General features: G+C 44.4%; 4 protein-coding genes across 4 annotated transcripts; 1 reads left to right on the forward strand and 3 right to left on the reverse strand.

Annotated features, from left to right (window-relative positions):
* Positions 1-140: 140 nt before the first annotated feature.
* MELLADRAFT_114066 (uncharacterized protein) lies at positions 141-3,788 on the reverse strand (the record flags this gene model as incomplete). The annotated part of the gene is made up of 4 exons (XM_007418868.1): positions 141-826; positions 2,463-2,549; positions 2,907-3,314; positions 3,386-3,788. 4 exons carry the CDS (start codon positions 3,786-3,788, stop codon positions 141-143), a joined length of 1,584 nt encoding a protein of 527 aa, XP_007418930.1.
* Positions 3,789-5,744: 1,956 nt separating this feature from the next.
* MELLADRAFT_84233 (uncharacterized protein) lies at positions 5,745-6,811 on the forward strand (the record flags this gene model as incomplete). Its single annotated transcript, XM_007418863.1, has 4 exons — positions 5,745-5,966; positions 6,007-6,090; positions 6,162-6,341; positions 6,404-6,811. 4 exons carry the CDS (start codon positions 5,745-5,747, stop codon positions 6,809-6,811), a joined length of 894 nt encoding a protein of 297 aa, XP_007418925.1.
* Positions 6,812-10,035: 3,224 nt separating this feature from the next.
* Positions 10,036-12,107, reverse strand: MELLADRAFT_114067 (uncharacterized protein; the record flags this gene model as incomplete). The annotated part of the gene is made up of 2 exons (XM_007418867.1): positions 10,036-10,074; positions 10,098-12,107. 2 exons carry the CDS (start codon positions 12,105-12,107, stop codon positions 10,036-10,038), a joined length of 2,049 nt encoding a protein of 682 aa, XP_007418929.1.
* A 1,378-nt stretch (positions 12,108-13,485) lies between these two features.
* Positions 13,486-14,280, reverse strand: MELLADRAFT_58192 (uncharacterized protein; the record flags this gene model as incomplete). The annotated part of the gene is made up of 4 exons (XM_007418854.1): positions 13,486-13,692; positions 13,765-13,867; positions 13,927-14,132; positions 14,193-14,280. The coding sequence occupies 4 exons, from the start codon at positions 14,227-14,229 to the stop codon at positions 13,685-13,687; spliced, it is 354 nt and encodes a 117-aa protein (XP_007418916.1).
* Positions 14,281-15,251: the final 971 nt, after the last annotated feature.

Consider the following 15,251-nt stretch of genomic DNA (forward strand, 5'->3'; position numbering starts at 1 on the left):
TCGAGTCTTGGAACTTTTGACCCAAGCGTGCTTCTTATTCTTATAGATGTATACCGCTAGAGTTTTTCCGAGGTATAGTTTCTACATACCAGCCACGCTTAATGTCAGTAAAGTCATTCAAACGAGTTCAATTGGGCAAATTAGGTGGTGCTTACGCCGTTCTTGATCAACACTACAAACTTTCCCATTTCAATTGGATTGTGGGCAGTGATTCCACCGCCTGTGAGATCGGCATGAGAGGAGGAGTCGAGATGAGTTGAGGTGTTTTGAAAACGCTGCAGAAGATTCAGCTTCACATTGATGCTCCATCGATGGATTCGTGAAAGACCGGTAGGCGTAGCTTCAGCCTTCTTCATTACAACAGCAACAAGCTTGCTACACTCGCTGGGCTTCAAAAGCTCTCCTGGTGACTTGCGTAAGTCGTCTACATTGATCTTTGCCCGCTCGTTTCCCCGATGCCTTTGGACCTGACTGTCGTGGGCAACTCGTAGCTGCAGTAATTTGGACTTTTCCAGATTGATGCCCTCTTGATTGTTCAAGATCAATGTGTTGAGTTTGTGATCAATTCCAGCTAAGTCGCTCAAGGTACCTTCGCTACGGGCTTCAGATGAGCCGCCCTCATTCGGATTTAGGATTGTTGACAAAGACATGGCTACATTTTTGAATATTACTTCATCAATATCTTCCGGTATGGCAGACAGTAGCACATCAGTCTGCTGTTGTTCATCTATAGCCTCTGCTGCTGTGGTCACAGCTTCTTCAAGAGGGTCTTCTGGACCATTTTTATACACAACATCGTACTTTTCAGCCATGCAAGTTGAGACATCTAGAAGATGGTGTACGTCAGAAAGTGAATAAAGAAGTTCTTCGCACGTGATAGACCTAGACTTACCTTCTGAAACTTGGTTTTCAGAGATCACAATAGGAGTATCAACAATCGAAGCATCGTGCATTCCAACAAAAGCAGCCAAACTTATGGCTCGCTTCTTGGCAACATTCAAGTCGTATTCAATCTCTTCATCAGTTGGAAAGTAACGGAGCCGATCAATGTGCTCTGAATTGGGTTCGTCTGAGAAAGCAAATTCGTATCCTGTAATTGAAATGTGATTAGTAATGGTTTTTAATTGGAATTTAAAGAGAGTCTTACCAGCATGTAAGTGTTCTGATTTCGATATCTTCACTATTCCACTCATGACACTTTTGACCACTGCGTGGATCTTTGGCACCATCTGTCTAGCATCGAGAACAGTAAAGTTTGGCGATAACACACGCATCCATCCAAATACATGTTCAATTGGCTCGGTTCCGTGTTTCCAGGGCATTAGAGGCACATCAGGGTAGTATTTTCGATGCGAAATGATGAGGCCAAGTAAGCGACTGGCCATGGTTGAAAATATTTTCAAGCTTTGGGGAGAGATGCAATTTGCTGATAGACTCATCAGTGAGTCTGGTTCGTCTTGTCGTCTGATGAGGTAGTTTCTCCAAATACGAAGAAAGAACTCGGCGGTCCAGCTTGAACGAACACGTTGCCGATGTCCTATGCTTTGATTGAGCCAGGCGTCTACCATCTCTCCGAAGACAAAGAGATACACTGCAAGTCCGGTACACTCTTCACGGTTAAGAGCAGCTTTGAGTGTTTTGGCAGAGAACATGCAATATGCACGACCATCGTCCTGTCGGTCACTATCAAATACATCACGCTTGTAAAGCGGACTAGCTGACTCTTCAAGTAAAACAGCCAACTGTTGAATGTCAACATGGAATCGACCAAAGGATATCACGCGAGCACCTGAAAGTGGTTGATTGGCTGCCGTCTTCCGAGCGTGTTTCGGATCTTGTATCATTACAATCGGCCTGGCTTCTTGGCCAAAAAGAGGGACTTTGATATACACCTCTAGTGCTTCATTTGTATACGTAAGATAGCGTGTTCTAGAATCAATGAGTTGCTCTTGAGCTGCCAACTCTGTAGCTGCCCCGTCCGAGCCGAGTGAGAGAAGGTGAATGCCAGCTTCTTGACATTTTTCAATGAAATCGAGATTCTGAGCAGCCAGGTCTTTGGCTTTATCCTGGCTGCGACTGGCTATTATCGCAACTACATATGTTGACATATTTGGTAAGGGTATCTGAATTGTATAAGCTCGGATCTGATCACAATTGAAAGTGTGTAAGTTTACTCAAAAAGAAATAGTAAAGGAAACATAAGGAAGGTGTTGTACAAACTTTGGAACAAAGTTGATTATTGGTGACTGCTGACTTCACCAAGCGCTCGATTTCATCACCATTTTCGAAGGGGATATCACCGCCTTGTGCTCCTACCAAGTAGCCATTGTAATGCCGCATTGCCTTTACACAAACTGTCTCGTCAGTTGCAGCAGCAACTGGGCCGGAATACTCAAGCTCAGCTAAGATAGTAGCAAGTCTCTTGAAGTTGTTTGCGTGTAGGCCATCTTCAAGATGCATACCCTGGACTTTTCGGATTTGTCGCATGCTACGTGCCCCACGGCCTGCAAAGTTGTCGTTGAAAAGCCTAAGAGCTCGAGGACTGATGGCTGCCAAGGTGGTGAGGAAGTTGTCGAAGTAAAAATCAAATCGACGACCACGCATTGACTTTCCGTTTGATTCACGTTCAGCTCGCACACCAACTGCCATCATTAGACCACGGATGACCTCTTTATCCTTGAACAACCCAGCTTTTCCATACACACCAATTGCTTTCCAGAATTCTTCATCGCCTTTTTTAGATGTTTTCTCCAATGATGTCTGAAGGACTTGTAGCTCAGCATGTTTCATTAGAACTGCTTGGAATTGATCACCTGTCATGAATACCTTTGCAATAAACTTGATGTTATCTTCAGTCGCGTATGGTACATTGATGGCTGTGATCAGGCTTCGATCGTGTTTCAAACCCTCGCAGTCGTCACAGAGAGGATACAAAGTTTTGGCAGTGGTCATTACTGTTCGAGTACATCTAGGAGAGTGTATTGATTCCTGAGCCCCATGTCGCTTGATGATCCAGGTTGCCTGGGACTCTAGAGCGGCGTGGAATTGTTTGCGCTGCTCGTCCGATAGCGAGACTTCATGAGTAGTTTTGAAAAGCTGGAAACAAACTTTCCATCGCTTCACCCCGTGGTAAGGCGTAGGTGAGTGCTTGATACAGTTCTCAATACGAAGCTTGGCGGTGGGTCGTTTCCAGGTATCATCGTTTAGACCAGCACAGGGCTTCGTTACAGCATTCTTTTTAACTGTTGTCGTAGTCACCCAAGATGTGAGGCTGGCATTGGCACAAATCGTGTTCGTCTTCTTCTTACATTTGTCTGGGAGGTAGAAAACACACACATCAGTTTACATTTGAATTCTCACTTGCTCGAAAAACAGGAAGACATACCGTTGGCCCAGTGGTCTACAGCAGCTTCCACACGCCCCTTTCTCAACACAATCTTGCTTCCACAATGACAATAGAGTGTCTTTTGTGAAACAGTGTCATTTGTCTTGCAAAGAGTACAAGGAGCATTTGGCTTAGACAAGGGACAGGATTTGATGACATCCTTTTGAGGCGTCTTACCGCAGCCCTTCTTGGTTTGTTTTTTGGTTTCATCCTTTTTAGATTCATCTTCGATAATGATAATTTCTTCATTGTTTTTGGATTCATCTTCAATAACAATAATTTTTTCATTCTTATCGGATTCATCCTTTTCACATTCATCCTTGTCTGATCCGTCTTCTATGACAATGACTTCAAGTGTATCACGAGATGTTCCTGCTGCTGAATCTAAAGTTCGTTTGACCATTTTTGAGGATAGATACGAGAGCAAAAACGATAATCTGAAGAAAAACGAAGCAAGACAAGTTCAAGGGGAACCAACAGGAATATAGTCTTATACATGAATAGGAACTATTGACTACAACCTAAGTACAATTCGTAGTCTAAAATCGTACAATTTCAAATTTGAAAAGAGAACTGCTGAGAAATGACAGCTTTGACAACCATCAGTGCCAGGCCAGCTACTGTCGAATACATAAGTACTGTCGAGCCAGATCAAGGCTCGAGCTAGCTCGAGCTGGCTTGCCTGCTCGGCTCTGTACTAGTCTGTACTATCACCACTTGACACCTTGGCAAGTCGGAACCCCAAAATCCGACCTTTTTGGTAAGTATCCTGCTTGGAAAATTCCCAAAATCCGACCTTTTTCGTCAGTACCCTACTGACAAAAATCAGTCGAAATCCGACCTTTTTCGTCAGTACCATCTGCAGGGGTATTCCAGGGTCCTGGCAAGGTACCAAACGATTTTACAAGTCGTATCAGTCCATTACAAATTGCGGGTAGATCCCAAACATTAGGGGGGCTCAAGTCAAAAAAATTTACTACTTTTATCGTAAAAAACTTTTCCCAATTTCATAAAATTTACGCAAAATTTTATGAATTTGGGAAATGTTATACGACATCCCAAATTTTTTTAAGCAGCAAATTTGCGTAAATTTACTGCTCAGAAGCAGATCTGAAAGAAATTTTTTGGTCCTTTTTTACGAATTGGGAAAAGTTTTTACAGCACGGTACCGTAAAAAACTTTCCCCGATTTTTTAAGAAAAGGCGGCAAATATTTTGACTTGAGCCCCCTTATTCTCGAATCTCAACCAACAGGCACCAGAACAGACCAAATCACAGGAAAACACTCGCATTCTCGGTTCAAAATTTGATTTCTACGTAGCGCAAGCCTCATGCGCAACAGGCACAAATGTAATCTCTATCCAGGAGAAACGAAAGTGCGTGGGCTGGACCAAACTTAACAAAGTCCAATCGTGCCTCGGATTTTTTTGACAACGAGTTGTCGCCGAGGCACGAGGGACTTACTGTAATGAATGGAACGTTTATGGAACGTTTCAGGAATAGGGGGTTTCAAGTTCGTTTGTTTTTTGCGTAAAATTTATAAATTCAGACAAGTTGTCCGTAAAAAAAATTCTCCATAAAACCAACGTATTTTTAATTCGGGACACCTAAAAAGGTGTCCCGCTTTAAAAATTTTACGCATATTTTACAACAACAGGCAAGTTGTTGTAGCATAAAAATACGTAAAAATCTGCAACTTGAAACCCCCTAATAGCTAGGCGCATGATCCGTATTCTGTTATGCATAATACGTGATGTGTGCGTTTTGGGTTTTGGAAGACCTATTTTTGTTTTCTAATATTTATTATATACAGTAGTTTTAAAAAACCTTGTCACAAATTTTTTCTTGAGCTAGGGGCCCAAGCTCAGCGGTTAAGCGTTTTTCATTAAAAGTGTGCCAAAGCAAAAAAAAAAAAGTGAACTGGATGTGCGCGAGTATGCATACTCGCAAGAAATATCCGAAGCCCCAAATGCCAAGTGGGCTGTGACTGATTTGAAAGCTGGATCATCCGTAATCCACTGGCACCATCCAATCCACCATTACCACCACATTCCCCTTCTTTCAGCACAACACACTGAGTCAAGGAACACTTGTAAGTTCAAACCTGATTCACAGCCTTCTGATCAATTCTTTTGACATATGATTGTTTCAGTCCAATGGAAAACAACAGTATTGGATTTGACTGCGCGGTTGAATACCACGTCTATTGTGATGCGGGAAACGAGAAAAAGCATGTCTGGAAGCCTTTTAGCAATCAACGAGCCTTCACTGTCCGAGTCATTCCCGACGTGACAACCTTGGATGCATTCACCACCCTTGTTACTGATGCTAGCAACACTGATTGACCAGGTGTGGGGACCATGATCCTGGCTGATCGAAAATCTCCCTCACATCCTTTGAACATCAAATGGCTGGGCTCTATTGCTAAGGTTCCGGAATATTTGAAGAGCCTTGATAAGCCTCTTAATACCGAGACTACCTTTCAGGATTGGGCTCGGAAGGCTCACCAATTTTCTGGAAAGCGAGCACTGCTTAACATCAAGATGGAGAAGCCGGTTTCTGAGGCTGCTCAAATGGCGTCAGTAAGTGATTGCATGGTCTTCAGTCTCTTTGCTACTCTAGCTTACATTTGTTGTAATGAAGAGTGAAGTTTTTGAAAGGGCTTCTCGCAAGATCCGCACCAGTGATGGACAACCGGTCGAAAGGGTTAGTTTATTGTTTCAAGTCGGCAGATGCTATTGATGACTGAAACCTTTTCTTTCTTTCTTTCACTACAGGTCCATGGAGATCAAGACGATGTCCATGCACACGATGCCTTGGTATCCAAGTTACTCAAGCAAGGCAAGCTTGACCCTAGGATCAATCGACAAATCCACATTTATTGGATCCCTAAAGATAACTTCAAACACTATGTCTTGCTTACCAGGGGTCACGCAATCAAATGGGCCAAGGCAATAGTGAATCCGTTTCATTCTTTACCTTTGATGACAGACTGCTGAAACTTTTTGGTCTGCTTTAGCGTGATCCTGATATCCATGGAATATGTCCTCTCAACCCTCCTCGCGAGTTGTGGACGGCTGTGACGGCTGATCCACCTCCAAGCCGCACTCCAAAGCACCGTCACGGGTATGTTGATGGTCTTTCTGAGATCAGAAACAAACAACTTCGTCCAGCTCCAGCATGTTCATTGTTGGATCGTCCGACTGCTAAGATGGAGGAGTACATTGATTTTCTCAAGATTGATGATCCCGAAGTCTTGAAAGTGCTCACTCGTGAGAAGATCACCGATTATCACCAATTCAGCTCAGGATCGATAACCAAGGATGATCTTAAAAGTCTCGATCCATGTTTTCGCTTGGGAGTTATCAGCAAACTTTTAGATAATGTTAAGCACTTTGACATGGTCCTGAAGTCAAGGACTGAATGAAGTTTTTGGTTTTCTCACTCAACTCAAAGCTTTTGTACCACAATCGAATGCTTTTTTTTGTAATGAACTATCCTTTCAATCTCTCTACTCAATTGTTCAATTTGTTTGTTTCTCTCTCGATTTTGGTTCTTTCTGTAGTGACAGAGACTCGGATGAGTACTCTGCGTCTTGCTCGATGTCCAAACTCCAATGGTATTGCATAAGAATGAGATGCTAACCTGTAGTGACAGAGACTCGGATGAGTACTCTGCGTCTCGCTCGATGTCCAAACTCCAATGGTGGAGAGCCGGAACATCAAGGAGCGATACAACTATAAGAGTGAGTCCCTAAACCTAAGCCCCGAGCTTTGTCGTAGGCGTGGCCCCGCTCTCTATGTCTAGCCCTATGGCCTCCGGCCATAACACCCCCCCCCACGACAAGACAAAGCATATCCCTCCAACAAATGAAAACAGAAAAAAAACACACACACATAAAACGCAAACAACAAACAAAAAATTAAACACCACAAAACAAAGAAACATAACATAAAAATCTACTTCCTCCCCATGCACACCCCCAGATGACTACGTGCCTCCTTGAAATTTAATGGACCAAGAGCTTTTCTGAAAGTATCTGCTAGTTGTTCACCACTGGGTACCCATTCCAGATCCACCTTTTTCTTGTAAAGTTGTTCGTTGATATAGTAGAACTCCCTTTCCGTATGTCTTGTACGTTTATTGGCGGAGTTGTTCTTGGAAACGTGAATTGATGATTTGTTGTCGCCAAGAATTAAGGGTATCGGCAGTTTCGGTAAGATATCTTGCACTAGAGACTGTAACCAGATTGTATCCCTACATGCTGCTCCGACAGCCATAAACTCCGCATGGCAAGTCGAAGTCGCTACGCATCCTTGACGTCGGGAGACCCAAGCAATAGGCACACCGTACAGCCTGGTGACATGCCCATACGTCGATCGGGCACACTCTCCTCCCCAGTTGGCATCAACGAAGGTTTCAACTTCTCGTCGATATGTGGTCCGTCTGGGGTTGATGTCGAGTCCCATGTTTGCCGTATCTCGAACATAACGTAGGAGGTGTCTTACCGCGTTCCAGTGTTCTTTCTGTGGTGATTTGGAATACCGCGCTAGAAAGTTGACAGGGAAAGCTAGGTCCGGGCGTGTCCCTACTGCTAGATAGCTTATGGCTCCCACGATACTCAAATACCTCCCGCTATCAGATGGTAATTGGTCCGTACATGTCGTCAGCAACAAGTTAGGCGGAACAGGGGTCGTTGCTGAGAATGAAGACAAGAGATCGTGGTTGTCCTTGATGATCTTGTTGGCCAAAGTCTTCTGTGAGAGCACGAAATGATTTTGTGAAACTCGGTCAATATTGACTCCTACAATGTCTGTCAGTTCATTTTCCCATTTGATCTCAATCTGTGATTTCAACTCCTTCTCTACCTCCTTCAACAACTCATCTGAATCACTAGCTACAAAACCATCGTCCACGTGCAACCAGATCAGGCACATGTGCCCCTTGCGTCGTAAGACATAGAAACTAGGATCGAATTGACTCGGTTGAAAACCTAAAGCACACAATTTCTCTTCCATAAACTTCCACCAACAACGAGCACCTTGTTTAGTTCCGTACAAGGCTTTCAGTAGCTTCATAACACGATTCATTTTGAAGCCAGGGGGAGATTTTACCCATACATCGTGATCTATCGGGCTGTTTAAGTAAGCTGCTATGACATCAAACCCACATACCCGTAAACCATAGTACGCTGCGACAACCAAAGCAACCCGCAGAGCGGCAAAAGTAGCTGTTGGTGCAAAAGTTTCTGTAAAATCGATGCCTTCAACCTGTGAGTAGCCTTTCGCAACGAGTCGCGCCTTGAAACGCCCGTCTCGTTTGATGGTAAACACCCATTTCAGATCCGTAAGGTGTTGACCTGGCGGGGGTTCACTCACTTCCCACACAGACATGTCAGTAAAGCGCTTCAGTTCCTCAAGGCAGGCTGCTTTCCACTTTTCAGCTTCCGGTAGCCTCATCGCCTCAGTGTAAGATTTGGGAATGATTCCATATGGCGACGTTTGGTTTTCTACCATAAGGGCAAGAGCGTCTTGTTCTTCAACTGCCTGTTCGCTATCAAAACTACCAAGCCGTAGAGCATTTAAAACATACTTTAGGCTTCCTTTCGACTTCTCTACGTCAGATAGAGCGTCGTTCGGTTGTGGTTGTTCTGTGGGTGGGGGTTGGGGCAAAGGAGGCCCATCAGACAAAAAACGTGCTAGAGAGGAGTCCACCGTGGTGGTGATTTTGGTGTCAGGATCCCAAAAAGTCCAGCCTTTCTTTCCACGAGGATAGCCGACCATGAGCATTTTCTTTCCACGTACATCCAACTTACGACGAATCTCAGAGGGAATGTGTACGATGGCTGGTTCACCGAATGTTCTTAGGTAGTCAAGATGAGGCTTCTGACCGAACATCATTTCATACGGTGTCATCAGCCCAGTAGCGGCATTGGGGATACGGTTGTGGATATGGGACGCAGCAGTGTGTGCATACGCCCACATATCTTCATCGAACTTTGCAGCATGCAACATCGTCCGACCCATATCCGAGATTGTATGTATTGATCTTTCCGCAATTCCGTTCTGGTGATGCTCATATCGGTTTGTCTGATGGTTAATGATTCCGCGTGCTGCACACCACGCGTTCATTGCCTTCGAGGTATATTCACCGGCTCCGTCACTTCGAAGCTTTTTGACTTTGAAGCCGGTTTGACGCTCCAGGCGTTCCACAAAGTCATAAAACATCTGTGGTACCTGATCACGTTTTGCTACACATATTGATTCTGTGTAAGTCGTGGCGACGTCCCTGAAGTTGACCATGTAGCGTGCACCATTAGCCGATGGTGGGAAAGGCCCAGCTACATCGCTACAAATCAAATCCAGGGGTTTAAGTCGAGTACCAGAAGACAAGAGCGTAATAGAACGTAAGCTCTTGCTCATGAGACAGTCTTCACACGTAAATGGCGTCTTATCAATCTTGTCAGGGAGACCCGAGGCTATACCATGCTTAAGTATCCTTTGGATATTACGCATGCTGGTATGCCCAAAACGGCAATGCCATTTCAGTGCCTTGTTGATCGCAGGAGATGCTCCGACAGCGGACGCATTTGATGATAGTTCAATCGGAGCAGGGTGCACAATTTGTGACTTCTGTGGTAGGTTGAGACATTCAGTTGCCGAGGCATGCATTACAGGAATGGTCCACCTCCTGTCAGTTAGGACAGAGGTTACAGTTCCACCACACGGGAATACAAGCTTCATCTTTCCATCCTTAGCCTCCCATGATCCACCTGATTGAATAAGTTGAGGGATCGAGATGAGTGTACTGCTGGCCAGGGGTGAATAAAAGGTGTCCGGTACGGCAATTGATCTTCCGTCGTCTCCTTTGACGTGCATCGTCCCCGCATGTGTGACGTAAGCCTTAGGTGCTTTGGTCGCCACCCTTATTGGTATCGGCCTAGGAAGGACACGGACATCAGTTAAGCATGTGAGTTTACCAGTCACCGTATGGGTGGCACCAGTATCACTCACACCTTCGTCCGGGTTGTCCCACACCTCAGTGAGCGTACCCTCAGACGCCCAGATGCCATCAGGCAACGGCCCATCATCATCCTCTACCCCTGTCGCATCCACAGTGAAAGCTGCCCCGTTCGCATCGATAAGGTTGAGACGAAAGGAACGAGGCGGAACGGGTTCACGACTAGTGGATGGTTGTGGCTGATGATGTTTTGGGGGGTACTTGGTCGGGCAGGTATCTGACCAATGGCCGGTATTGGAGCACACGAAACAGATGGAGTCCTTGTAAAGGGATGGATGAAACTTCGACACAACGTTGGGAGCTGGTGGAACGTATTTCGGCGTGACTTGAGAACCGACTCGAGGTGTCAATTGGTATGTTCTGGTTGGGGTATTAAGATAACGAGGTTGTGATGGTGGTGTATGAGCGAATACCCCTCTACCTCTCGAAGAAGTTGCTGATCTATAAGATACACCAGTATTACCAGCTCCACGTCTGTTCATACTAGGAGAAGTTTGAAAAGCATTGAAGTCTGCGTGATCATTGATGTCTAGTTGACTGAAGGTCGGAGTGATATTGTCGGTTTGATGGGTCTGTTTTTCAGCTCGAATTGTTTCTTCTACCTCACGCGCAGTGACTTGAATCGCTGGTGTAGATCGCAGTCGAGCATTCAATGTGTTATTCACGTTGGTAAAAGCATTACCCAGTCCAATTTGGTAGAGAACACCGGTGATCGAATCCTTAGTCCATTCAAAACCAGCTCTGTCCAGATCGGATATCTTCTGGTCGATTTTCCTGAAGTAGTCACCGATTTCAGAGACATCATCATACTTGATCTCCAGCACCTCTCTCCACGTAGCCATGTGACCGCTTCTACTTGGGAAGAAGAAGAGGCTCCTAATCGTACGTAAAGCGTCTTTAGCCGATCCAGAAAGGCGTCGTTGGATTTCGAAAGGTACGGCAAGTTCGATCATCGAGAATACAACACCGTCACCATCGGGGTCCGTGATCGACATGTTCTCTTTGTCAAGGTAATTCTGAACTTTTGTGACTCGATCAATACATCTCTTCATCTTGAACTCCCATTCAACGTAGTTAGATCCATCGGGTTTGAGTTCGCTAACACAACCTTTTACAAAACCCGGCAATTGAAGTTGGAACTTGTTGGAACGGTAGTCTTCTATAGAAGCGGTAGATGGGGCTGTGTGGGGTGGTGGCTGTCGAGTTCCAGGCGGAGCGCCTGTCGGTGTGTTCCCGGTATTCGACATCGCGGTAGCAGTATTCGGTGTAAGAGTATAAATTCTTTTGATTTCTAAACGGGTAGCTTCAGAATATTGTGAGATTCGAGGGTTAGGAGTGAAAATGAGACCTTTCGGAGCAGAGAAGGGAACTTGAGATAACGGTATAGGCAGAGGTTTAGTTTGACGATTATGAAAGTAAGATTGCGGGGGCGAATGAATAGAAAGAAGTGAGAAACGAAAAATAAAGTGTAATTTGTTGATAATAAGGGGAGGGTACAGAGAATCGGATGTAGGAGGGTATGTTGAACTAGTAATCGGTTTTGAACCGGGGTGATTCTTGAGTACTTCTGGATGACTTCTAATAAACTTAGGTAACTCTATCTCGCTATTCTGTAATACTTCTTCTTTAACTTTCACTTTCTTCGTATATTTTCGCTTTACAATTGTCTTCACTTCCCCGTAATCGTTTTTTCTCGTTTTCATGAAACTGTGACTATTGGCGTACACTCACCGCAGTGGCAGTGCGGGCTTATAACCTGTAGTGACAGAGACTCGGATGAGTACTCTGCGTCTCGCTCGATGTCCAAACTCCAATGGTATTGCATAAGAATGAGATGCTAACCTGTAGTGACAGAGACTCGGATGAGTACTCTGCGTCTCGCTCGATGTCCAAACTCCAATGGTGGAGAGCCGGAACATCGAGGAGCGATACAACTATAAGAGTGAGTCCCTAAACCTAAGCCCCGAGCTTTGTCGTAGGCGTGGCCCCGCTCTCTATGTCTAGCCCTATGGCCTCCGGCCATAACACTTTCTTCCAATAGTGCAATTTAACACAATAGAGTTCTTTTTTTACTGAACTCGGATCAAAGGGCTAGAGTGTGTTGCTGCTCGTTTACAAGTATTGAATTGATTTGAACTGAATCAAATCTTTACTCATACTGCTGGATGCAAGCGAAGTTGGTTCCAAGTTCCTCAATGATCATGTAGTCTCACAATCGATCCTACTCAAGGGTTCACACTGGATCTGAATCTGGAAAGATTGCCACAGGATTGATCAAAATCTCTTGTTTCTAACGATCAAAAACTCTTGTTTCTAAATTCACTTGCATCGATCTTTGTACAATTTGCTTTACTTTATCAAAATGTTGATTTGGAAACTTGTATAATGATTTGTACACAATATTGAGTTCTATTTGCTGAGAATCAGATCGTACCAAAAACAAAAAACATTGCTAACAATCAGATCGAGAACGTTCAAACTGTTCAAAACGTTCAAACTGTTCTTAAATTCACGATTTCAATTCTTGACTTTCACATCTGTATGGCTGTATTGAGTAAGACTGCCGATTTGATTGAGCTTTGGCTAGAGCGACCTGTGAGAACTGTCTTTGATGATTGGTGAGAGAATGGAGGGTTGATTTGAAGAAGATAAAAGTGAAGTAGATGGCTGAAGAGATCGATTGAGATCGATTGATAAGGCTGTATTGAGTAAGACTGCTGATTCGATCGAGCTTTGGCTAGAGCGACTGTGAGAACTATCTTTGATGGATGTTGATTTGAAGAAGATAAAAGTGAAGTAGATGGCTGAAGAGATTGATTGAGAGAGATTGATCAAGAGGGTGAGATTTGGATTCGATCGGGATTTGATGATAAAGCTAGGAACTAACTTCTCAATATCCAGCCTCATCCCCATCCTCGTCTTCAAAATCCTCCTCCTCCTCATAATCATAATCATAATCATAATCCTCTTCATCATCATCTTCGTAATCCTCGTCATCATCATCTTCGTAATCCTCGTCATCTTCGTAATTTTCCTCATCTTCATAATCCTCATCATTATCAAAGTGATAGTACTCCGGTGGTAAATCATAGCCACAACTGAAATACCAACGTGCTAATAATGTTGGAGTGACACATTCCTCGGCATGATCACGTATAACCATGTCTAAGTCTTCATCCGAGAGTTCAAGAATTCCGTTTCTTCTGAATCGAATCTTGATTACTGAAAAGAGCATCTCAATAGGGTTGAGTTCGGGGCAATAAGGTGGCAAATAAATGAGTCAAACACCTAGAAGCAACCCGTATGAAAGAGACAGGAGTCCAGTCAGTTAGGAACAGACATCACCCATTGAGCACGTACCTCGCTCTTCGCAAAGCTCTGCTATGCGACCACCATGATGAATTCTGGCATTGTCCATAACAAGGACACTGTTGACGGCAGGAAAAGGATTCATTGCAGGGAGCTTTTCGAGAAACAAGGTATTAGCAAAGAGGACATGTACAATAGAACAATCAAACTTACTAGCTGGAACTCGAGGAAAGTTTCAAATCGTTTTCGATCAATGCTACCCTCGCGGACCGTCATTGCAAGCATCCCATTCAATCCAATTGCGGGTAGAAGCGAATATCTCTTCGCATTAGTGCGTTTGATCCATCTAGTCACACGTTTCCCCGATGGTGAACGCCCAAAGACTCGCATTAGGTCCCTTTCACAGATAGCACTCTCGTCTTTGAAACAATGTCAGTTGAGCACATGTAAAGAGTGAGAGATGAGTTAAAACAACACACCTGTGAATACCAAGGCTTCGGCAGGGACATTTTCCATCTTCTCAATATAGCATGCACGCTTGTAAAAGTCTTTGCGAATATGTGACGTGTGAGCTTTCTTAAGAGTAAGGTGTAGTCGCTGATTGAGCTCGTTATGAATTGTTTCAAGGGACGGAAGTTTTCCATTTGAATCGTACAGTTGTTCGCGAATCTCGTCCAGAAACAGTTGGGGTTGCTCTGCTACCAACAAGGTGATAAACTCCTGATCCTCTTCATTCAGGCTTCTTGGTCGCCCACGTTGTTTGTAATCTCTCGGATTGCGAATCACTCGCATGGTTGACTCGTACAGGGCCATCCAGCGTTGGAAAGAGCGATGTGAGATGTTTTCCCCAAGTACGTCTCGAACGTGGTCCTCTGTGTGTCCTTCAAGGAGCAATCGAATGGCAATAGTCTTGATTGCTGCGCAGTATTTTCGGTAGACCATGGTTGAGGAGGGGGAATGTGGTGGTAATGGTGGATTGGATGGTGCCAGTGGATTACGGATGATCCAGCTTTCAAATCAGTCAGAGCCCACTTGGCATTTGGGGCTTCGGATATTTCTTGCGAGTATGCATACTCGCGCACATCCAGTTCACTTTTTTTTTTTGCTTTGGCACACTTTTAATGAAAAACGCTTAACCGCTGAGCTTGGGCCCCTAGCTCAAGAAAAAATTTGTGACAAGGTTTTTTAAAACTACTGTAGTTTACCCGAAAAAATCCATAGTACCGGTCCGCCATGCCTACCACTTGGCGATTCGACCTAAGGCCGTGATGCGAGGTCTTGAAGATACCATCATGTTGACTTTCTCAACCACATCATACACCTTGTAAAATCCAGCACAACTTCTTATGAATATATACGCATTGAATTGTGTCATGAAATCGTGCTCATTGAGCTCCATCAAGGTACTACTCTAATGTGTTTTACGACTGCACAATGAAACACGACCTGGGCAGAAATGACAAGACCGCTAGCTCGTAAGGATTCTGACTACCATAGGGGTAGTGGAGGTTACAATTCTGGGGCAAAGGACTGCCTTG

This window comes from Melampsora larici-populina (assembly GCF_000204055.1).
Source record: "Melampsora larici-populina 98AG31 unplaced genomic scaffold MELLAscaffold_109, whole genome shotgun sequence".
Taxonomy (NCBI): domain Eukaryota; kingdom Fungi; phylum Basidiomycota; class Pucciniomycetes; order Pucciniales; family Melampsoraceae; genus Melampsora; species Melampsora laricis-populina.